Raw genomic sequence first — 25,870 nt, 5'->3', positions numbered from 1 at the left:
CCCACTTTTGGATATCTGGACTGCCTTTTGGAGTCTGGGGAACTGGAGTTTCCTCTGGACCTAAGAGCAACAAGCTTTATTTTTGTTCTTTCTAAGCACTACATGGTCCTGCTTTTTTTGCAGTGCCTACATCTCTTCCTCTGACATTCTTTGTGATGTGTAGTAAAGGTGTGCACTAAGCAAGCCAGTGGAGATGAAGAAAAAACCAAAACCAAAGACACAAAAGAGAATGATTCCAAAGTCACACTACACATGAAAAAGATCTACTAATTTTTTTTTTAACTGTTTTGTTGTTGGAGACAGGGTTTCTCTGTGTGGCTTTGGAGCCTGTTCTGGAACTTGCTCTGCCTGCCTCTACTGGGATTAAAGGCGTGCACCACCACTGCCTGGCTCCTAGTAATTTTTTTTTAAAGAAAATATATATCAAGTTCCTACTGAGCAACACACTCAAAAGAAAACTCAATATAGTATGAATGGGTGGGTACCTGCCTGCCTGTCCCCCACCCCCGCCCCCTCTTTTTGGATGTGTGTGAGAGAATAAGTACAAAAGAACACAGGAAGAGATATCCAATAACACCATTAACACAGCATTATGTGGGAAAAACATCACTTTTAAAAGAATCTTTTGGTGTTTTTTTATATTTGTGTATGGTATATGTGTGTAGTGTGTGCACACATGTTTGTGGGGTTGGAAATCAGGTATCTGTCTCTGCAGCCTGCCCTCATGGCTCAATGTGCACGTGCACCCTCTCTCTCTCTCTCTCTCTCTCTCTCTCTCTCTCTCTCTCTCTCTCGTTCTGTCTCCCAGTCATTCTGTCTGTTTCTCTCTCATGTTCCCACTCTGAGACAGTTTTTTGCCCCCCTCCTCCCCAATAAATCTCTTGCATGAGATCTGTTGCATAGTGTGGTCTCTTAGCGGCACACTTTGGCCCCAACCCACCAAGGTCCCCCTCACTTGATCCTAACATAAGATATGTGTGGAGGGCTGGAGAGATGGTTCAGAGGTTAAGAACACTGGCTGTTTCTTCCAGAGGTCCTGAGTTCAATTCCCAGCAACCACGTGGTGGCTCACAACCATCTATAATGAGATCTTGTGCCTTCTTCTGGTAAGCAGGCATACATGCAGACAGGACACTGTATGTATAATAAATAAATAAATCTAAAGAAAAAAAAGATATGTGTGGAAGGTCAGGTTAATGTCAGGTATCTTTCCTTGATCACTCACCATTTTTTTGGAGATTATCTCAAAACACAACAAACCAAACCAAACACTAGACTAGCCAGGTGGTGGTGGTGCACTGGGAACCCAGACGGTACTCCAGCCAGGGAAGCAGGTAGGCTAAGTGTAGATCTTCACCTCTTTCCCTGCTCCTACAAATCCAATCCCCCGGTCTCATGCTCAGCTCTGCAGCAGAATACATGCTGCAGCCTCCCTTACCCTGCCCTCATCTCTGTCTATCACACAGACCTTCCCCTTCTAATCTACCTCCACCTACTCATTGCTCTACCCTAGCAGGCACTCCCTGGGAGCCCACTCTGACCAGGGACTTAAGTGGTCTAACTGCAGATCTCCACCTCTCCCTCTAGTCCTCCAAGTCCAATCCCCCCATTCTCATCCTCAGCTCTGTAGCAGACCTTCTGCTGTGGCCTCTCTCTCTCTGCCCCATTTCCAGGGGACTAAGCAGATCCTGGGGGAGCATCCTGCTTTCCTCCCTCCTGTGGACCCCCTCAGCCTAACACCCAGTCCATCCCCATTCCTAAGCAACAGTTCCCAAGACCCAGAAACACGTTTTACTTGGCAGAAGAGTTTCATACAAGGCAACATACAGTTACCACACTCTCTTAAGAACCAGAGAGGAAACAGAAGCCAAGGAACAAAACACTCACCCAACAAGGACAAGAGTGGATATCTAAATATCTAAATTACATCAATATCTAAATTACAATCTTCCCAATCTCAGATGCCTAGATGCCAGTGTAAAAACACAATCAGTAAAAGTGAGGTCAGTGTCTCCACTAGAGCTCAGCCCAGAAACCCTACCACAGCATGCCCTGAATATTCCAACACAGATGAATTACAAGACAAAGACTTTAAAACAGTCTGGATGAAGATGACAGAGGTCCTTAAAGAAACCTACAAAAACACAGAGTGGAAGGAAATGAATAAAAACAGTTCCAGACCTGAAAGTGGAAACTGAGGGAAATCTGGAAATGAAAAGTTTAGGAACTTGAAGGGGAAGCTCAGAGGTAGGCATCATGGACCTAATACAAGAGATGGAAGAGAGAATCTCAAGCACTGAAGATAAGAAGAAATGGATAGATCAGTCAAAGAAAATGTTGAGTCTAAAACAATACAAAACAAACAAACAAACAAAAAACTTCTGGCACAGAACATCCAGAAAATCTGGTACACTATGAAAAGACCTATTCTAAGAATAATAGGAAGAGCCAGGCAGTGGTGATGCACACCTTTAGTCTCAGCACTCAGAGGCAGAGGCAGGAGGATCTCTGTGAGTTCCAGGACAGCCAGGGCTACACAGAGAAACCCTGTCTCAAAAAAACAAAACAAAACAAAACAAAAAAACAAAAAAAAAGAAAGAAAGAAAAGAAAAGAAGAGGAGGAATAGAGGAAGGAGAAGAAACCAAGGTCAAAGGCCCACAAAATATTTTCACCAAAATCATTGAAGAAAATTTCCCTAACCTAAAGGAGATGCCTATCAAGCATACAGAACACCAAGCAGACTGGACCAGAAAAGGAAGTCCCCTCAGTACATAATAATCAAAACACTAAACATATATAACAAAGAAAAACTATTAAAGCTGTAAGGGAAAAAGACCAAGTAACATATAAAGGCAAAACTATTTGAATTATACCTGCTTTCTCAATGGAGACTCTAAAAGCAGGACGAGCCTGGACAGATGTGCTACAGACTCTCAAAGACCAGAGGTGCTGGGCAAGACTACTATACCCAGCAAAATTCTCAATCACAACAGATGGAGAAAGTAAGACATTCCAAAAGGACATTGCAATTCTTAACATCTATGCATCAAACACAAGGGCACCCAAGTTTGTAAATGAAATACTACTACAGCTAAACTCATATAATGATCCTCACACAGTGACAGTGGGAGACTTCAATACTTCACTCTCACCAATAAACAGATCATCCAGACAAAAACTAAACAGAGAAATGCTGAAGCTAACTGAAGTTATAAACTAAATGGACCTAACAGATATTTACAGAACATTTCACCCAAACACAAAAAAATATACCTTCTTCTCAGCACTTCATGGTTTCTCCAAAACTGACCACATACATGGACACAAAGTAAGTCTCAACAGATACAAGAAAACTGAAATAACACCCTACATTCTATTTGACCACCACAAATTTAACGTGGATATCAACAACAGAACAACAGAAAGCTTGCAAACTCACGGAAAGTGAATAACTTACTACTGGATGAAAAATGAGTCAAGAAAGAAATTAAATACTTCCAAGAATTGAATAAAATGAATACACAACATATCCAAGCTTATAGGACACAATGAAGGCTGTTCTAAGAGGCAAGTTAATAGCACTAAATGCCTACATAAAAAAATTGGAAAGATCTCACACTAGTAACTTAACAGCACCTGAGAGCTCTAGAACAAAAAGAAGAAACACATATAAAAGGAGTAGATGGACATAAATAATCAAATGCAGGGCCTGAAGTCAATAAAATAGAAATAAACAAAAATATACAAAGAATAAATATAACAAACTATTAGTTCTTTGAGAAAATCAGTAAGACTGACAAAACCTTACCCAAATTAACTAAAAGGCAGAGAGAAAATACCCAAATTTACAAAACTAGAAAAGAACAGAGGGACATAGCAACAGACACCAAGGAAATCCAGAGAGTCATAAGGACATACTTTAAAAGCCTGTACTCCATCAATTTGGAAAATCTAAAGGAAATGGATCATTTTTCCGATACATACCACTTACCAAAGTTAAACCAAGATCAGACAAGCAATTTAAACAGACCCATAATCTCTAGTGAAATAGAAGCAGCCGTCAAATGTTTCTCAACCAAAAAAAGCCCAGGGCCAGATGGTTTTAGTACAAGTTCTACCAGACTTTCAAAGAAGAGTTAACGCCAATACTTCTCAAATTATTCCATAAAACAGAAACAGAGGGTACATAACCAAAGTCATTTTATGAGGTCACAGTCACCCTGATACCCAAACCACATAGAGATCCAGCAAAGAAAAAGAATTACAGACCAATTTCCCTTATTAACATAGATGCAAAATTCTTAATAAAATACTTGCAAACTGAATCCATCAAAAAGATCATCCATCATGATCAAGTAGGCTTCATCCCAGAGATACAGAGATGGTTCAGCATATGAAAATCTGTCAATGTAATCCAACATATAAACAAACTGGAAGAAAAAAAAAAACACATGATCATCTCATTAGATGCAGAAAAAGGCCTTTGACAAAATCCAGTATTCCTTCATGATAAAAGTCCTGGAGAGATCAGGGATACAAGGGACATACCTCAACATAATAAGGGCAGTTACAGCATGCCTATAGCCAACATCAACTTAAATGGAGAGAAACTCAAATCAATTCCATTACAATGAGGCACAAGACAAGGTTGTCCACTCTCTCCATACCTATTTAATATAGTACTTGAAGTCTTAGCTAGAGCAATAAGACAACTGAAGGAGATCAAGAAGATACAAGCTGGAAAGGAAGAAGTCCAAGTGTCCTCATTTACAAATGATACAATAAAATATGTAAGGGGCCCAAAATTCCACTGAGAACTCCAACAGCTGATAATCACTCTCAGCAATATATTGAATACAAAATATTTTTTACCCACTACACATCTGATAGAGGGCTAATATCAAAATATATAAAGAACTCAAAAAACTAGACACCACCCTATTGCTGTGAAGAGACACCATGACCACAACTCCTGTAGAAGAAAGTGTTTAATTGGGTGGCTTAGTTTCAGAGGTGTAGTCCATTATCACCATGGCAGGAAGTTGAGCATTCTACAACATGATCTGCCAGCAGAAGCAACAAAGAGATTACAAAGCCCAGGGACACACTTCTTCCAACAAGGACCCACTTCTTCGTCCTAATCCTTTCACCCTAGTGACTAAGTATTCAAATCTATGAGCCTTTAGAGGTCATTCTCATTTAAACCACCACAGCTAGGTATCAAGAAACAACCCAATTAAAACATGGGGTACACAGCTAAATAGAGACTTCTCAAAAGAGGAAATTCAAATTGCTGAGAAACACTTAAAGAAATGTTCACCATCTTTAGTCCATCAGGGAAATGCAAACCAAAACTGCTTTGAGATTTTATCTTATACCCATAAGAATGTCTAAGATCAATAAAAGAAATGACAGTTCATGCTAGCAAGGATGTGGAGCAAGGGGAACACTCACCCATTGCTGGTAGTAGTGCAAATTTGTACAGCCACTATGGAAATCAGTGTGGTGGTTCCTCAGGATCTACCTCAGGATTGATCTGCTCCAAGATCCAGCTACACCACTCTTGGGCATATACACAAAAGATGCTTCATCCTATCACACAAACACTGGCTCAACCATGTTCACTGATGCTCTATTCATAATAACCAGAAACTGGAAACAACCCAGATGTCCCTCAACAGACAAATGAATAAAGAAACAGATAATGTACCACATTAAAAAATGTGGTATAATAACACAATGGAGTATTTTTACTTAGCCATTAAAAAAATGGCATCATGAAATTTGCAGGTAAATGGATGAAGCTAGAAAAAATCATCCTGAGTGAAGTAACCCTGACCCAGAAAGACAAATATGCTGTGTATTTACTTGTATGAGGGCATTAGCTGTTCAGTCAATGATAACCAAGCTACAGTCTGTAGAATCATAGAGTTAGGTATAAAGTTAGGAACAGATAGATCTCTTTAGGAAAGGGAAATAGAGTTATGGATGGATGCGGGGGCTGGAATGGGAGGATCAAGTGGGAAGAAACAGCTAGAATTAAGGACCCTTTGAGAGGTAGTATGGAAACATAATATAGCAGAAACCTCCTAAAATATATACATACATATATGTACATAAAATATATACATGAAGGTGATCTAAATGAAATCACCAAGTAATAGGGAAGACAAGGTCCCAACTAGCCATCTCTTGTCACCAAATGAAGCTTCTAGTACTAGGATTGGGTTACATTTGAGTTGTTGGCCAAAGGGGTCCCATGCCAATCCTCAAACAACCCAGGCTGTTGGCAAGACTACAGGTTGCTCTCCACAACCTGACAGAAAGGCTGCATTGCTGAAGATCATATCTATACAACTCATTGAACATGGAGAAGTGGAGCTGGTGCCTACAAGCTGGTGCCTTCACCTCAACATTCTAGTGTCTTTGGGATAGGAAGGTACTCTGTGCACTACCAAAGAGAAATGTAAACACAAACCCTTGGATCTACAATGGTGTCCTGCCTTCAAGTTATGCTACGGTAACAGTGGCACAAAGCTTGTGGGAATAACCAACCAATATCTGATTTGACTTAAAGCCCACTCCATGAAATGGATCCCATACCTGACTGCTTGGGTGACCAAGAACCAGAGCCTAGATAGCTGAGGGACCTAGGATAAAACCAAAAACTACTGGTTTTGTTGTTGTTTAAAGGTATCAACAAGATGACATCTGCTCTACTCATACATGTAGAATATTATTTTAAGGTGTGTTATTGCTATGGGCCGCAGGAATATATATATTATATGAACTCAGCTGATTATGGCAAAGGCACTACCTGAAGGGATCAAGGAATTTCTTCAGAGGAAGCCAAATTCCAAGGAGCTTTTGGTGTTATTTGGCTTGTTATATATCAGCTGTCTTTCTGTTATGAAAATCATGTGTGCCTTCATAGTTTTCCCAATTGATTTTTCCCTAAGAAGTGCTAACAGTGTGGACCAATCACTCTCTGGACATATACATTCAAGGTATTTGGAGAATAGCCTCAGGAAAGGCTTCCTTCCCCCCAGCCCATCTGTTTCTCCCCTTTCAGCACTGGAATCAGATATCTCCCTTAGCCACTTTCAAGGACTAACAGAAATAACAAGTCCAGACCACCACATGCTAGTCTCCTGATTTAAGGTAAATTCCACAAGGAGACACCACCTAGGTCAGGTGGACCTTAAGTAATAGCTTTACACAATTTAGCTCAGACCCTCCTTTCTTACAGCTTTACTAACTTTATAGACCCCCAACTTCTTACCTAGCCACTTCTCAGAATGTAGACTGAGCACATAGACCCCCTTTTTCATATACTAACCGGTCATTAGCACTCAGTTGACCTCCTCTTTTACCACTCCCATTTTGGATTGTAAAAGAAAGCCTGATGGTCACTGCCTGAGGAAAATTCTTATCTGCCTTTATGACCCCGTAGAATTCAAGCCTGGTGACCTTGCTGGACCAGGGGATTGCTATGGCTTGGGTTTATAACTGGATTTCTAGGAGACTTCGGAGGAGGAACATAGAGGACGGAGAGAATAAGGAACTGGAGAAGATAACAGAGAATGGAAGAACTAGATGGGTAAGAACTGGAGAGGAACAAACAGATGGGGAAGAACTAGATTAAAGGGCTAGAGGAGAGTACTGAAGAGAATACTAGAAAAACAAGATGGAAGATGAGGAAGAGCCAGATGGGGAAGAACAAGATGAGAGAGGAGCTGATATGGGAAAGAACTAGATGGATGAGAACCTAGAAGGGGCAGAACTAAGATGAAGGGATTTAGATAGAACCTAGAGGGGACAGCAGATAAATGTAGAGAGAAATCAGGCAAGAAAGGAGCTAAAAATGAGAGCAGAGTAGAAGCTTGTAGACAGAGAACTGACACAAAATAATAAGGTGTATGGACTAAGGAGTTTCATGTACATAGATTCATTTCTTTTCATCAAAGATTAATTATCAGCTGGTTGTAGATTCTTCCCAGACCCTGGGAGGGGACTATCAAGGGGCTGGACACCCATAGTCCTCGATATGTTACTTTTGTTTATGTTGCATTTGTTTAAATCTGTGAAGCTGTGTTACTGTGCTTGTCTAAAATACCTGATGGTCTAATAAAGAGCTGAATGGTCAATAGCAAGGCAGGAGAAGGATAGGTGGGGTTGGCAGATAGAGAGGATATATAGAAGGAGAAATCTGGGAGGAAAAAAAGATCAAAAAAGTAGCCAGAGAAGGAGGAGGACATCAGGGTCCAGCCACCCAGCTACACAGCAAGCCACGGAGTAAGAGTAAGATTTACAGAAGTAAGAGAACAGGAAAAGCCCAGAGGCAAAAGGTAGACAGGATAATATAAGTTAAGAAAAGCTGGTTAGAAACTAAGCCAAGCTAAAGCTAGGCATTCATAAGTAAGATTCATCTCTGTGTGATTTATTTGGGAGCTGGGTGTCAGCCCCCCAAAAAAAGCAAAAAGCAAACAACAACAGTGGGCTGTCAAAGGTGAACCAGGTCCAGCAGTTAAGGAAAGCCTGCAAGAAACAAGCCAAGCTAAGGTCGGGCATTTATAAGTAATAATAATCCTCCATTTATGATTTATTTGGGAGCTGGGTGGTGGGTCCCCCAAAAAAGAAAAACAAACAACAATACATAGATTGGTGCCTTGGCTAGCCATCAGAGAAGCTTCTTCCTGCAGCAGATGGAACAAATAGTAACCTACAGCCACACAAGCAGAAAGTGACAGACCTTGGAACACTCAGCCCTAAATGGGATGACTATCAAATCCCTCCTCTGAAAGCTCAGGGAACCCTGAGGAAGAGGAGGCAGAAAGAGGGTAAAGAGCCAGAGGGGATGGAGGACACCAAGAAAATAAGGCCCTCTAAGTCACCGTGACCAATGTACATATCAACTCAAGAGACTAAGGCAGCATGCACACAGCCTGCATGGGTCTGCACCAGGTCCTTTGCATATACATTATGGCTTCCAGCTTAAGGTTTTTATAGGATTCCTGAGTGTGGGAACAAGCGAGCCTCTGCTTCCTGCACCTTCTCCTGGGCTCTTTTCCTTCTGTTGGTTTGTCCTGTCCAACTCTGATGTGACAGTTTTTGTTTTATCTTTTTCTATTTTATTTTGTTATATATTTATTATTAGCTCTCAAAGTCCTGTTTTCTAATGAGAAATAGAAAGGAGTGGACTGGGACGGGAGAGGATGAGGGGAAGAACTGAGAAACTGTAATCAGGATGTATTACGTGAGAAAAAAATATTTTCAATAAAAGAGGGGAAATATCATCCAGGGAGGCTCGGTCATTTTCAAAGCAGTTTGGTTTATTTTGGGGGGACACTTGGGAAAAAATTTGGTAATGAAGTCTCATTATAAATTTCTCACAAGAAAAAAAGATAAAAATGGAAAATACTCACTTTCACTACTGCAGTTATCAGAACTTACTCATGTTTTGTATTGTTGCTGCTTGGTTTTGAGACCAAATCTCACAGTACCACCAAGGCAACACGCAGTCTGTCCTCTCACATCAGCCTCGAGTATATGAATTACAGGCAGACACCACCACACCCAGCTTATTATACTTTTTTTCATTGTCACAACCATCCTGATTTCCCTGTTTTTAATTTTAGAAAAAAATTCATAGAAGTAGCCAGGCGGTGGTGGTGCACGCCTTTAATCCCAGCACTCGTGAGGCAGAGGCAGGTGGATCTCTGTGAGTTCGAGGCCAGCCTGGGCTACAGAGTGAGTTCCAGGACAGGCACGAAAACTACACAGAGAAACCCTGTCTCGAAAAACAAAAACAAAAAAAAATTCATAGAAGTAAAGCAACTTATAACTCATTTTGCTGGCAAATGAACCTAAGTAGTATCCAAATCCACCCAAAATAAAAAGAAACAGGAAAGTAACTGGAGAGTCCCCACATACAAAACCTGTACATTAGAACAGCTATTTTACTTATTTTGTTTGAAGAAAAAAGGAAAGAAACAAAGAAACAAAGAAAGAAAGAAAGAGAGAAAGAAAGAAAGAGACCAACATTGTCCTTACACTCAAACACCCTGAAATCCACACAAGTTCTTTCAGGACACTTCACAGCCTATTCATCTCATTTCCCATGCTGCTTACTACGAAGGAGAATTAAAAAATGCAGTGTTTTGTGTGACAGGTCATTGTCTTTTATTTCTAAGATAACCAAGACACCAAATCCTATCCCCTTATTTAGTACGGCTGTCTTATGTCAGATCATCTCAGGGAAGATTTAATCTAGAGGGAACACTGACTTCACAATGGCACACCATGGTATTACAGGTCTGTTCGCCCAACCCTGCATGCAAGTGGAATCAATTTTTATTAACTAGATTTTACTTTCTGATTGTGCTCTTTATAACAAATGATGGAAACACATACAAAAATAAAAAGCGTGCGAATATTTTAAGCTTTCAAAAAAAAGCTGTACTTACACAATTTCAGCACTGTCTTCACAGAAGTCAATGTGCAATGTCACGGGTTTTGTACAGTAAAGTCTGAATTTTTTTGCTCTATAAGGAAGCTGCATAAAGGATTCTACCGCAACTCGGATGCTTAAAGGTAAAATACAAATAATTCTATTATAAGTAAAAATTACACATAATAAATTCATTTAAAGCCCACTTATATAATTAATATCTCTATATAGAAAACAATTATTCCTTTTCCTGATATAGCTACAATACTTAGAGACATGTGGCCATAAGCTGTTCCCAATGGAGCAAAAGACAACTTCAGGTTTATGTATAAAGGTCTACATATTATACATAATCTGTGTGATTAAAATTCCATGGCACAGCAAAAACTACATCTAATGAGGCTACAAATGGTGAGAAATGCTTGACTACCAATTGAAGAAATCTATTTGAAATTTTATTTTTATTCTTTTAGATAAGGTCTCACCTAGTTCAGACAGGCCTGCTTCCATATCCAAGTGCTAGGATTACAGGCATGTGTCAGAATCACCATGCTGCTATTTAAGATTTTAAAATACCAAATTCAGGCAGGTGAGGTTGCTGACTGAGTCTGACCTCTGAAGACAGTCACATGGGGCTCAGAAGGGAAGGAAGAGGACTGACCCCTGCAAGCTGTCCCCTAACCTCCATATGTGTACTGTGGCTTAAATACCAACCCCAACACACACAACATGTCAGAATCACACAAAAGTTCCTGTAAACAGGCAGATGTTGTCACAAGAGCTGGAGGACTAAGATTTGATAAATTACACTATTTTTCTTCAGGCAAACTACAGGTCACTTTAACCTATCACATTTAAATATCAACCGGCTCTCTTCCTGGGTCCCCACCATCCCCTCCATGGGCAACCACACAGGCTTGTTATCTAGAAAAGGTTAGAAAATGGTGGCTGTACTGAACTTCTTCCTGGACTCTTTCATCATGTAATTCTTTTGTCCTAAAAAAAATCGAAATTGTAAAGCTGTGGACACAAGCTGCTTCTTCCTGCACTCTCTGTAAACCCTAATGTCCCATTTGCCACATGTCTGATGTACCTGCAGTCTACTTTGTACAGTGCCTTATCCACAGGAGAAGGGTCCTCATGGTTACTTAAGTGACCACCTTTATTCTGGGAAGGACACTGGAAAGGTTGGCACAAATATAAAGACTGGCCTATTAGTCCCAGTAAACCATGACCTTCAGCTCCAACTGGAGCAGCCTGCCCAGTGGACATTTGGACAACTGGAGCAGCCTGCCCAGTGGACATTTGGACAACTGGAGCAGCCTGCCCAGTGGACATTTGGTCCTGTGTCCTGCCCTCTCCGTTATGCCAGATAACCAAGAACGTATGCTTGCACACTTTGTCCTGGGTACCCTAACGGTGGTCTGTCTGCATCCTCCTCCTCTATGAGACACAACGTTTCTACTCTGGGCAGCATCATTCTTGAAGCCAATCTCCCTCTAAGACCTCCGGTGTCCATGGACAAGCTCAGGGAACAGACCAGACAGCGGCTGACAGAGGCACCAAGACATGCAGAGAGAGGCCTGCCTTGTGCTTTCAGAACAGAAGCCACCGCTGAGCCCCATTCTGACCACTTGTGCTCCCAAGCCTCTCCTTACTTTAAAAATTGACACTGGTTTTGTTGGAGAGAGAACTTAGCAGTTAACATATGCTGCTACAGCAGAGGTCCTGAATTTGGTCCTATCCACCCACATCAGGTGGCTCACAACTGCCTTAACTCCAGCTCCAAGGATCCAATGGTCTTCTGCCACACACACACACACACACACACACACACACACACACACACGCACGCACACAATACACATGTACACATGTACACATAATTAAAACACATAATTTTTTTTAAACAAGAATTAAATGTGCTTCCTTTATTGACATTTTCCTTTAAAACTGCCATTTGTCTCCTTAAGGCATATAAGGCAAAATAAACACTTATGTACTTTTTAGATTTTACTGGAATATACTTGGCAAAATCCACAAGGAAACACTCTGCCAGGTAATGGTCTGCGGAAGAGATGATGGACTTAATCACAGCCCTGCACCAGCACTTCAGCTCCTGACAGTACACCACACACACCTGCAAATGAAAACAAATCTCCAGTCACACATGAGACGTCAGAAGTCCCTTAGCTCATCACAGGCTAGAGCTACAGGGGACACTGCCTGCGAGGACAGAAGTTCAGCGAATGTTTCCTTACTATAGCAGTTCCCTTTCATCACTCACAGTTAACTATAATCTGAAAAGATGAATGAAAGTTCCAGAAGCAAACAATTCATAACTTTAATTATCCTCTGCTCCAAGTCACATAAGGAATTCTTACACCATCTTGCTCCACTGAGCCTAGAACATGAATTGCTCACTTGCCCAGGACATACTATGTAACAGTACTGGCCTCTTAATCACTTAGAAGTCATCCTGTCTTGGACATCAGGTCAGCTGTCATAGGACTGAAGCACTTGGTTCAAATAACTTTCATTTCACCTAAAAATAGCCTTAGAGCAGATTTTTATTATAGTATATTGTCATGGTGATGTTACTTTATTATTGTTGCCAGTGTCTTTGTAAATTAAGTTCTGCAGTAACTCAGATCTCCAATAGTCTTAGCAGGGTAGCTCCTTAACCAGGCTGTCTCTACAACATGCAAGTTAAAATGCACTGTTCTCTTCTTCAGTCAGAGAACAAAGCCTAGGAATGATGGTCAGAAACTTCAACCCCTGGATCTTTTCCTCATGGCCTCACACACTTTAATATCTATTTTTTTTGTCTGGTATAAACAGTTTCTGGCTTTACGACTGTATGAACTTTGTCTTCTGGGGTTTGTTTGGGCAATATACATTGTGTGGGAGCCCATAACTGACTCAGTTTCCTAGTATGAATCTGAAGTCTATTCTGAGTCAATAGAATTCAAGCTTGCTTGCTCCAGGGCTGTGAGAAAGTCCTGATTAGCCCACAGGAAGGAACACACTATCTAGCTAGATGCAGGCTGCTGATGCCAGCCAGAGGTACACTGAGATAGAAAAAGAAACTGCCTGCTCCTTGACTCAAGGCAGGATAGATAGTGGTTGAATGCCTGTGCTGTGCATTGTTCTACCTCTGTCCTTCAAAACTGTACATAAGCTGGCTGTGAAATAAACTCAGGGCTGTCCGGCATTGACCGGCAGACCTCTCGACTCTTTTCTGTCTTCTTCATTGTCTCTTCAATCCACACGCCTCTACCCAGCTACCCAGCTGTCAGCAGGCCGGACAACACTGCCTGCCATACGCTAAGTCTTCAAAAACCACTGGCTGAATACCTGCAGCTGCTCTTAAAGGAACCACCCTGATGATCCTTACTGGACCACAGGGCCCCACCAGGCCGCAGGCCACTTGACTGGCACACCCAGGCCAACCATGTGCTGACCACAGGCTTTTATAAGGCCACCCTGCAAACTAAAGTTGGAAAATACAGTGCAGCCATTCCACAAGAACTTTACAGTTCAAAGGTCAGTGGCTGGAGAGAATTCTGGCAAAGAATGAGGGCAACTTTTATTGAATGCCAAAATCAAAGACAACTGTGGGATACGTTGCACAGTTAACATCCACACTCAGCATATTTTGAAACTCTTATTCTACAGCAGTCTATCAAGTATAAAACTGATTACACATAATGACCAGGATGTAGCTCGGTAGTGTATCTGGATGCAGAAATGCAGCTTCAATCCCTATTATTCAAAACACACACCTTTCTGGTGGTGACAACCTCCCTATAAAAACATGCCTTCTCCTTCATGCCTCTTCAAGAGACAAAGAGGGAACACAAGAGGCAGTGCCTGGCAGGGCTCCCATTCCTATCTCATGGATGTAAAATGCCCAGGATGCTGTACGGTTACCATGGTATTGAGCCATGCACAAACTGCACTCTTGCATGCTGCCTGATGCCCTATCTTTTGTCAGCCACAGGTAGAAAAGCAGCTTACAGAAAGATGCTCCTTCTGGGGAAGCAGCACCAAAGCCCCTGGATTAAGGGCATCTGACAGACACACTAGCTTTTGAAAAAGAACGTCACAAAGATGAAAATGGTACTATGAAGTGCAAAGAGGCTGTGGTACACAGTTCAGAGGCCTGCATGAAGCTCTGGAGTTCATCACTAGTACAAAGTAAGAATTAAGTAAATAAACAGAGAAGACTCTGAATACTGGATAACTGGACACCAATCACTAAGATGAACAATTTTAAGAGTAAGAATCATTCTTAAGAGAGCTGGAGAGATGGCTCAGTGGTTAAGAGCACTGGCAGCTCTTCCAGAGGTCCTGAGTTCAATTCCCAGCATCCACATAGTGGCTCACAACCACTTATAATGAGATCTGGTTCTCTCTTCTGGCATAAAGTTGTACATGCAGATACAGCACTCATACATAAATTTAAAAAAAATCATTCTTAGGTGTTTACACTACAAATTGTTTCTTTATTTTCTGTTTTGGTCGTTGTTGTTGAAACTGGGTCTCTCTACACAGCCCTGGCTCTCTTGTCTGGACCTCATAGAGATCTACCTACCTCTGCCTCCCCCAAGTGCCACCACACCCAGTCAACTATCTCATACTTTATTAGTTAACAAAGGAGGGAAACACACCCAACTAACTATCTCATACTTTATTAGTTAACAATGGAGGGAAAATTCTACTTTTGGATTTATGAATCCTAACTCAGAATGAGGGACTGAGAAAAATCTTCTGTCAAAAACACAAATCAAAGAGCTGATCTAGGCAGTGGTAGCCACTACTGAATGGAGAGACCATTAAGTAGACCACTGATGGTAATGTCAAGGGTGAGACCAGGCTGTCACAATCTCCGTCCACGGGCAACCTCCCAACATAGCCTTATCTCCCAAATTAATACAACAGAAAGCTCACGGCATAAATATTACTGAGGCAAAGAGAGATCAAATCTATTTAAATATTTTACTACACGAAATATAGAGGACAAAGGGGAGGGTTTAAGAGTAAACAGGCATCTGAAATACACAGACAGATGCACATGCACACACACCTTAAAAAACCGGCTGACTACTTTCATTTTTCAAGCTAACATTTAGTGTTACATGAAAAATAATGCATCATGTTATAGTGATAATGGGGGGAGAGACACAAATATTTTCTAGTTTTTCTCAAAACAAGCTTATAAATCTCTTCCTATCACACTACTGTAAAAGCCCACTCTCCTGAAAAAGGCCTGACAAGAGACTGTGGACAATGGAGTTTATGTTGTAAGAACAGAGAAGGGCCATGACATGGAACAAGTAGAATAAAATAACACAAGTTGCCCAAAGCCTGAGTAACAACAACAAAAAAAAAAAAAAGAAAAAAGAAAAGAAAAGAAAAAAGAAAAAAGAGGCACCAGCATTAACTAAAATCCCACGTCCTGTTTGCTGAAGACTCTCCATGTACATGTTGGGTCTAGAATATTCTGGCTCCCAGCCCCAGGAAGATGACCATGTGCTTTTACAGTCAGGTGGTGAGAGAGCTCTGTCAGTGAAGGTCCCTGCTGCAAGGCCAATGGAGTTTGATCCTGGAGCCCACACGGTTGGAGAACCTTGCCCAACCATCCTCTTCCAAGACTAGGTTCTAGCTTAGGCAAAGTAAACTAGCACCAGGCGATGACAGGAGCTGCTGAATATCCCAAGGCTTTCACCATCTAGGGAGAGAACACTTTGCATTTTGAGCGCTGTTTTAAACATTGACATCGAAGCACATTTAGGCCTAATGACAACAGAAGAAGGCACATACCTGTCCTTCTTCCAGCATTAATGGCTTTATTTCTATGTCTTGACACATGCTGTTATAGAAGTCATTCATGGCACTGTTTAGTTTTTGATAGTCAACTTCTTGTTCTAAAAAATGACTACATCCTTTTATAATTACCCAGAAGCAACCTGGATCTTCAATCTGTAAATATTTAAGAAGACAAAACAATGTATGATTTAGAAGTAGTCATGTGATATAAAACCTTAAGTCACAGTAACTATTTCTAACGTAAAGGAATCTAACAAATCCTTGACAAACACTTTTGTCTTAAATGGTCAGATTGAAGCAGATATAGTGGTACATCTATGTGAGTTTGATGCCAGCCTGGTCTACACAGTGGGTTCCAGAACAGTCAGAGCTACATAGTGACACCCTGTCTTGAAAACAAACAAACACAAAATATAAAAACAAAAACAGGCAACAAAAACAAAAAAGGTCAGACTGAAGATAAAATCCCCAAACACATAAACAAGCATAGGCAAGCAATTCTCAATTATGTGCACAATTCAAAACCAAACAGGATACTAATAAGCATGGCAGCACACATGTATAATAGTAGTACTCAGGAGGCTGAGGCAGGGGGATCACAAGTTCAAAACCAGTCTAGACTATGGGTCTAACTCCTGTTTCAAATTCTACCCCCGCAAAGCAAACAGATGCCCTTGATCTCCAATATTTCAAAATATACATGATATACATAAGCAAGCCATGGACAGTATTTATGACCATTTTTTAAGAAAGAAAAAAATCTGCTGGGAGTGGTGGTGCACGCCTTTAATCCCAGCACTCAGGAGGCAGAGGCAGGTGGATCTCTGTGAGTTTTAGGCCAGCCCAGTCTACAGAGCGAGTTCCAGGACAGCCAGGGCTATGTAAGACAGATCCTGTCTTAAAACAAAACAAACAAAAAACAAAAACAAAATAAAATAACGTAAGCGTGGGAAGCCAAGGAAGCTCTGAGTGAGTCTGTAAGGAACAGATAAAGTCCTAAGTAATGTGTATTGTTGACATGGGCACAGGCATGTCATGGACACCAATGCCTCAGACTCATGGGAGTCAGCAAAGCCTTCCTCTGGTTAGAGTGTGGATGGTGACAGTGTGTATAAAAACTAACTACAGCTTTCTCCCCCTGGATGACTGCAACTCAAGAAGGCTCTGATACCAAGACTCCTTTTGGACTAGCTAACCCCTCATGCTCCTGCTGTACGTCATGAACTCACTGAGGTTCTGGTTGAGCATAGTTGTTGCTGCTCCATCAGAGTGCACACAGCCCACCATATACCAGTCTTTCAGTCCATGTGTCTATGTATCTATCCCTTCTTCATTCACCTCAGTCATGTTAAGTCCAAAGTCACACAGGACGCAGTGCATGTCGACATTCTATTATTTATTCAAAGAGAAATGGGGGCTGGAGATGGAGCTCAGTTGGAAACAGGCTTGCCCAGTATGTCTGACATTTTCCTCTCATCTCCAGCATGTCATAAAATGGGAGGAGAGTTGGCACACACCTGGAATCCCAGCACTTAGGAGGCAGAGGGAGGAGGATGGGGGTTCAACAACATCCATAGTTACACAGGGGGTTCAAGGGCTAGAGGGAGGATGGGGGAAGGACTAGGAATGAAAGAAAGTCAACGAGGAGCTGGGATACGGTTCAGTGGTAGATTGCACTTGACTAGCATGGGCAACGCCCTGGACTACACTCTCAGCACCACTCTCCCCAGCACCCCCAAAAAGCTGGGATAGGATAACAGATAAATCAAACAAATATAAATTATTACCTGGGGAAAGAGAAGAGTGGAGTTGAATATTAAAGTCAGAGCTATCTGAATTTATCTCATTATACATTATTATTTAAAAACAATCAAGGCAGTGAGATGACTCTGCCATAAAGGTGCCTGCCTGCCTGCCGCCAAGACCCGAGTGGTTTGATCCCAGGAACCCAAAAAGTAGGAGACAATTCCACAAGTTGTTAAGTTGTCCTCTGACCTCTCCATGCCTGCTGCTGAGCACACACGCAAAGAATAAATTAAAATGGAATAAAAAGACCTACAAGAGAAAGCGGCAGCTAAGACCACTTGCTCCCCTTCCAAAGGACCTGAGTCCACTCCCAGACCTCAAGTCTGGGAGCTCAAAACTACCTGTAACTCCAGTTCCAGATGATCTAATGCCGTCTTCTAGCCTTCAAGGATACCATCACACACGGTATAACCCAGATACATATAGTCAGTGTTCTGTTGCTGTGAAGAGACACTATGAGTACACAACTCTTAAAAATGACAGCATTTGGCAGAGGCAGACGGAGCTGCGGCAGAGGCAGGCTGAGCGGAGGCAGAGACGCAGTTGTAATAAAGACCAGAAACTGAGCTATTTTACACGCTGAGGAATTAGTGAAAACAAGGAGAATAAGAACCTGGAACAGGGACGCCTTTAAACCCAGCACCCGGGGAAGGAGCCATCTCTGTGAGACGTGACCAGAACAGATACGAACACTCAGTCTGAGGCCAACCCAGGGCCCAGCTGCCGATCCTGCGAAACCCAACAACTTGGAGGTGTTGGTGAGATTGCCCTACTAAACAACCTGCTCAGCTGAGATCCATTCGGGAGAGGATTCAGAATCCTACAGTCTGCAGTCTGAGGAAAGAAGATCAGCTGAGGAGTTGACAAATGAGCAAAACGTGACCTGAGAACACAAAAGAGGGCGCCGACCAGTCACCGAACCAGATCACCAGAATCATAAGCCTACACTACACCAACTGGGAACTGCTGCTCCCAAAGAATCAGAGCCCAACAGCACCGATTTAACCAAGAACTCCTAGTGCACCAAGACTAACAATTAGAACAAGAGAGGCACCTTCAGACACAGACACCGCCTATACCGAGCAGAAGAGATGAGTAGACGCCAGTGCAAAAATACAGTCAACAACATACAGACCTATGTGACAACATCAGAACCTAGCGATTCTGCAGCTGAACATACCAAGGCAGAAGAAGTAGAAGAAATCAATTCTAAAATGACTTTAAGAAGATGATAGAGATCCTTAAAGAGGAAATGAAAAACTCCATTAAAGAGGAAATAAAAAATTCCCTTAAAGAAATGGAAGAAAAAACAAACAAAAAATTGGAAGAAATCAAAGAAAGCCAAGAAAAAGTAATTAAACAGACGAAGGAAACAATTCAAGATTTGAAAATTGAAATTGAGACAATAAAGAAAACACAAACTGAAGGAATGCTGGAAATAGAAATTCTGACTAAACGAACAGGAACTATAGAAGCAAGCATAACCAACCGAATGTAAGAGATGGAACAGAGAATCTCTGACACTGAAGGCACAATAGAGAAAATAGATTCGTCAGTCAAAGAAAACACTAAAGACAAAAAAGTCATAACACAAAAGATCCAAGAAATTTGGGACACCATGAAAAGACCAAACCTAAGAATAGGAATAAAAGAAGGAGAAGAATACCAACTCAAAGGCACAGAAAATATAGTCAACAAAATCATAGAAGAAAACTTTCCTAACCTAAAGAAAGAAATATCTATGAAGATACAAGAAGCTTACAGAACACCAAATAGTCTGGATCCAAAAAAAAAAAAGTCCCCTCGCCACATAATAATCAAAACACTAAACATACAGAACAATGAAAAAATATTAAGAGCGCAAAGGAAAAAGACCAAGTAACATATAAAGGCAGACCCATCAGAATAACACCAGACTTCTCAATAGAGACACTTAAAGCCAGAAGGTCCTGGACAAATGTTATGCAGACAATAAGAAACCACGGATGCCAACCCAGACTATTATACCCAGCAAAACTCTCAATCACCATAGACGGAGTAAACAAAATATTCCATGATAAAACCAGATTTAAACAATACCTATCCACAAATCCAGCCCTACAGAAAGCACTAGAAGGAAAAATCCAACCTAAAGAAGTTAAACACACCCATGAAAACTCAGACAATAGATAATTCCACACCAACAAACACCAAAGAAGAAAAACGCAACATGACCACAAAAAATAACAGGAATTAACCATCACTGGTCATTAATAGCCATCAATATCAATGGTCTCAACTCACCTATAAAAAGACACAGACTAACAGAATGGATAAGAAAACAGGATCCATCCTTCTGCTGCATACAAGAAACACATCTTAACTTCAAAGACAGACACTACCTCAGAGTAAAGGGCTTGCTGGGAAAAGGCTTTCCAAGCAAATGGACCTAAGAAGCAAGCTGGTGTAGCTATCCTAAAATCTAACAAAATAGACTTCAAACTAAAATCAATCAACCAAAGGGATCAGGATGGACATTACATATTTATCACAGCAAAAATCCACCAAGATGAAGTCTCCATTCTGAACATTTATGCCCCAAATACAAAGGCACCCACATTCATAAAAGAAACACTACTAAAGCTTAAAACGCACATCAAACCCCACACATTAGTAGTGGGAAATTTCAACACACCACTCTCACCAAAAGACAGATCTACCAGACTGAAACTTAACAAAGAAATAAAGGACCTAACAGATGTTATGACTCAAATGGACTTAATAGATATCTACAGAACATTCCATCCTAACACAAAAGAATATACCTTCTTCTCAGCACCCCATGGAACCTTCTCAAAAATTGACCACATGCTTGGTCACAAAACAAATCTCAACAGATACAAAAACATTAGAATAACCTCCTGTATCTTATCAGACCACCATGCATTAAAGTTAGACTTCAACAACAACAAAAATTATAGAAAGCCTACAATCTCATGGAAACTGAATAATGCCCACCTGAAACATCAATGGGTCAAGGAAGAAATAAAGAAATAAATTAAAGATTTCCTAGAATTCAATAAAAATGAAAGTAAAACATACCCAAACTTATGGGACACTATGAAAGCAGTGCTAAGAGGAAAATTCATTGCTTTAAATGCACACATAAAGAAGATGGAGAAATCTCATAACAATGAATTAAAAGCACAACTGAAAGCTCTAGGACAAATAAAAACAAACTCATCCAAGAGAAATAGACGCCAGGAAATAATCAAATTGAGGGCTGAAATCAACAAAATAGAAACCAAGAGAACAATATAAAAAAAAAAAATCAATGAAACAAAGAGTTGGTTCTTTGAAAAAATCAACAAGATAGACAAACCCCTAGCCAAATTAACCAAAAGGCAAAGAGAGAGTACCCAAATTAACAAAATCAGAAATGAAAAGGGAGACATAACAAGAGACAACGAGGAAATCCAGAGAATCATCAGGTCATACTTCAAAAACCTGTACTCCACAAAATTGGAAAATCTGGAAGAAATGGACAATTTTCTGGATAGATACCACATACCAAAGTTAAAACAAGACCAGATAAACCATTTAAATAGACCAATAACCTAAAGAAATAGAAACAGTCATCAAAAGTCTCCCAAGCAAAAAAAGCCCAGGACCAGATGGTTTCAGTGCAGAATTCTACCAGATTTTCAAAGAAGAACTAATTCCAATACTCTTCAAATTGTTCTACACAATAGAAACAGAAGGAACATTACCAAACTCTTTTTATGAGGCTACAATTACCCTGATACCCAAACCACACAAAGATGTAACAAAGAAAGAGAATTACAGACCAATCTCCGTCATGAACATTGATGCAAAAAAAAACTCAACAAAATATTGGCAAACCGAATCCAAGAATACATCAAAAAAATTATCCACCATGACCAAGATAGGTTTCATCCCAGGGATGCAAAAATGGTTCAACATACGAAAATCTGTCAATGTAAAACACCATATAAACAAACTGAAATAAAAAAACCACATGATCATCTCATTAGATGCTGAAAAAGCCTTTGACAAAATCCAACACCCCTTCATGATAAAGGTCTTAGAGAGATCAGGAATACAAGGAACATTCCTAAACATAATAAAGGCAATTTACAGCAAGCCAACAGCCACCATCCAATTAAATGGAGAGAAACTCAAAGCGATTCCACTTAAACCAGGAACAAGACAAGGCTGTCCACTCTCCCCATATTTATTCAATATAGTATTTGAAGTTCTAGCTAGAGCGGTAAGACAACAAAAGGAGATCAAAGGGATACAAATTGGAAAAGAAGTCAAACTTTCACTATTTGCAGATGATATGATAGTATACATAACTGACCCCAAAAATTCTACCAGGGAACTCCTACTGCTAAAGTGGCAGGATATAAGATCAACTCAAAAAAAAAAAAATCAGTAGCCCTCTTATACACAAATGATAAAAGGGCTGGGAAAGAAGTCAGAGAAACATCACCCTTTACAATAGCCACAAATAATATAAAATACCTTGGGATAACACTAAACAAGAAGGACCTTTTTGATAAGAACTTTAAATCTCTAAAGAAAGAAATTGAAGAAGATACCAGAAAATGGAAGGATCTCCCATGCTCATGAATAGGTAGGATTAACATAGTAAAAATGGGGGCTGGAGAGATGGTTCAGAGGTTAAGAACTGTTTGTTCTTCCAAAGGTCCTGAGTTCAATTCCCAGCAACCACATGGTGGCTCACAACCATCTGTAATGAGATCTGGTGCCCTCTTCTGGCCTGCAGGGATATGTTCAGGCAGAACACTGTATACATAATAAACAAAGAAATCTTTAAAAAAAAAATAGTAAAAATGGCAATCTTACCAAAAGCAATCTACAGATTCAATGCAATCCCCATCAAAATCCCAACACAATTCTTCACAGACTTGGAAAGAAAAATACTCAACTTCATATGGAAAAACAAAAGACCCAGGATAGCTAAAAGAATCCTGTATAATAAAGCAACCTCTGGAGGCATCACCATTCCTGACCTCAAGCTCTACTATAGCGCTATAGTAATAAAAACAGCTTGGTACTGGTATAAAAACCGACATACGAACCAATGGAATCAAACTGAAGACCCTGACATTAATCCACACACATATGAACACCTGATATTTGACAAAGAAGCCATTCTATACAATGAAAAAAGAAAGTATCTTCAACAAATGGTGCCGGCATAACTGGATGTCAACATGTCAAAGATTACAAATAGATCCATATCTGTGACCATGCACAAAACTCAAGTCCAAGTGGATCAAGACCTCAACATAAATCTAGTTACACTAAACTTAATAGAAGAGAAAGGAGGAAGTACACTTGAACGCATTGGCACAGGAGATCACTTCCTAAATATAACATCAGCACCACAGACACTGAGCACAACAATTAATAAATGGGACCTCTTGAAACTGAGAAGCTTTTGTAGGGCAAAAGACACGGCCAATAAGCCCAAAAGACAGCCTACAGAATGGGAAAAGACCTTTACCAACCCCACATCTGACAGAGGACTGATCTCCAAAGTATATAAAGAACTCAAGAAACTAGACATCAAAATACTGAACAATCCAATTAAAAAATGGGCTAAAGAGCTAAACAGAGAATTCTCAAAAGAAGAATCACAAATGGCTGAAAGGCATTTAAAGAAATGTTCAACATCCTTAATCATCAGAGAAATGCAAGTCAAAACGACTCGGAGATACCATCTTACACCTGTCAGAATGGCTATGATCAAAAACACTAATGACAGTCAGTGTTGGAGAGGATGTGGAGCAAGGGGAACACTCCTCCACTGTTGGTGGGAATGCAAACTTGTACAGCCACTGTGGAAATCAGTATGGCTGTTTCTCAGAAAATTGGAAATCGATCTACCTCAAGACTCAGCCATACCACTCTTGGGCATATACCCAAGGAATGCTCAATCATACCACAAAGAAACATGCTCAACTATGTTCATAGCAGCACTATTTGTAATAGCCAGAACCTGGAAACAACCTAGATGCCCGTCAACCGAAGAATGGATTAAGAAAATGTGGTACATATACACAATGGAGTACTACTCAGCAGAGAAAAACAATGACATCATGAAATTTGCAGGCAAATGGATGGAACTAGAAAATATCATCCTGAGTGAGGTAACCCAAACCCAGAAGGACGAACATGGTATGTACTCACTCATAAGTGGATTCTAGATATAAAGCAAAGAACAATTAGACTGCAACCCACAGAACCAGGGAGGCTATATGGCAGGGGGTACCCTAGGATGACTGTGGTTTAGAATAAATTTTCTTTTTACTCAAAACATAAAAATAAAAATAAACAAAAAACAAAAACAAAAACATGACAGCATTTAATTGTTTCTGGCTTACAGTTCAGGGGTTTAGTCCATTATCAGCACGGCACCGCACAGGCAGACATGGTGCTGGAGAAGGAGCTGAGAGTTCTACATCCAGATCCACAAGCAGGAAGAGAGAGCCAGTGGGCCTGGCTTGGGCTTTTGAAAACCTCAAAGCCCACCTCTTAAGACACTTCCTCCATGGCCGGGCGGTGGTGGCGCACACCTTTAATCCCAGCACTCGGGAGGCAGAGGCAGGCGGATCTCTGTGAGTTCGAGGCCAGCCTGGTTTACAAAGTGAGTTCCAGGAAAGGCACAAAACTACAGAGAAACCCTGTCTCGAAAAACCAAAAAACAAAAAAACAAAAAAACAAATAAAAACCACTTCCTCCAACAAGGAAGTTTTCAAATCTTTTCAAATAATGCCCAGTGACCAAGCAATCAAATCTATGAGCCTATCCTTATCCAAACAATCACACATACAAATAAAATTTAAAACTGCACAAAGTATCATTTTTAGAGATAAGCTAGAAAGTGGAAAAAGTTAAATTTGAATTAAAAACACCAATTAAAACCACCACTGATTCTGCAAACGCATGTTCTACCTCTGCCTGCTGATAGGAGGGACTAGAAGCAACAAGACACCACAACTCTGCATCCTACACACCAGAGAGCAGGGATACAGGTTTGATGCAGTATTTTTCTACTCTTCTGAAGGTGTGATTTTATTATTTATTTATTTATTTATTTTGGTTTTTTTAGTTTCTCTGTGTAGTTTTGGTTCTTGTCCTGGATCTTGCTCTGTAGCCCAGGCTGGCCTGGAACTCACCGCCTGGCGCTGCCTCCCAAGTGCTGGGATTAAAGGCCTGTACCACTGCCGTCCGGCTATTGTTTTTTTTTTAAGATTTATTTATTTATTATGTATACAGTGTTCTGTTTACATGTATCCCTGCAGGCCAGCAGAGGGAGCCAGATCTCATTACAGATGGTTGTGAGCCACCATATGGGTGCTGGGAATTGAACACAGGACCTCTGGAAGAACAGCCAGTGTTCTTAACCTCTGAGCCATCTCTCCAGCCCCCTATTATTATTATTTTTAAAGACAAGATTTCACTATGTATCCTGACTGGCCTGGAACTGGCAATGTTTCAGGCTGGCCTCAAACTCACAAAGATCTACCTGCCTCTACCTCCTGAGTGCTGGGATTAAAGGTGTGTACCACTATGATTGGATGTGTGAAGGATTTTATAATAATTGGGGGGGGGGAGACATCAGTCATTCTGATTTTGTAGTCTGTAGTCAAATAATTCATAGCAAAAAGTCACCTTCATGCTTAATATAACAAGGAAGGGACAAAGCAAGGTCCAGTAAAACCAGTTAATAGGTATATGAAGAATGT

The 25,870-nt window shown here is 40.7% G+C and overlaps 1 protein-coding gene across 2 annotated transcripts in view; it reads right to left on the bottom strand.

Moving 5' to 3' along the window:
- Tdrd12 (tudor domain containing 12) overlaps positions 1–25,870 on the bottom strand; it is an 88,385-nt gene that overhangs the window by 58,706 nt on the left and 3,809 nt on the right. For both annotated transcript variants that reach the window (XM_059274875.1, XM_059274868.1), the window contains exons 2-4: positions 16,278–16,436; positions 12,455–12,591; positions 10,468–10,587 (exon numbers count right to left, since the gene is read on the bottom strand). In XM_059274875.1, coding sequence (XP_059130858.1) covers positions 10,468–10,587; positions 12,455–12,591; positions 16,278–16,436 — 416 coding nt within the window. The remainder of the gene's footprint in view (positions 1–10,467; positions 10,588–12,454; positions 12,592–16,277; positions 16,437–25,870) is intronic.

The sequence above is a fragment of the Peromyscus eremicus genome, chromosome 1 (assembly GCF_949786415.1).
Source record: "Peromyscus eremicus chromosome 1, PerEre_H2_v1, whole genome shotgun sequence".
NCBI lineage: Eukaryota > Metazoa > Chordata > Mammalia > Rodentia > Cricetidae > Peromyscus > Peromyscus eremicus.
The sequence above is the reverse complement of the archived record's forward strand: the minus strand, read 5'-3'. Positions and strand labels throughout refer to the sequence as shown.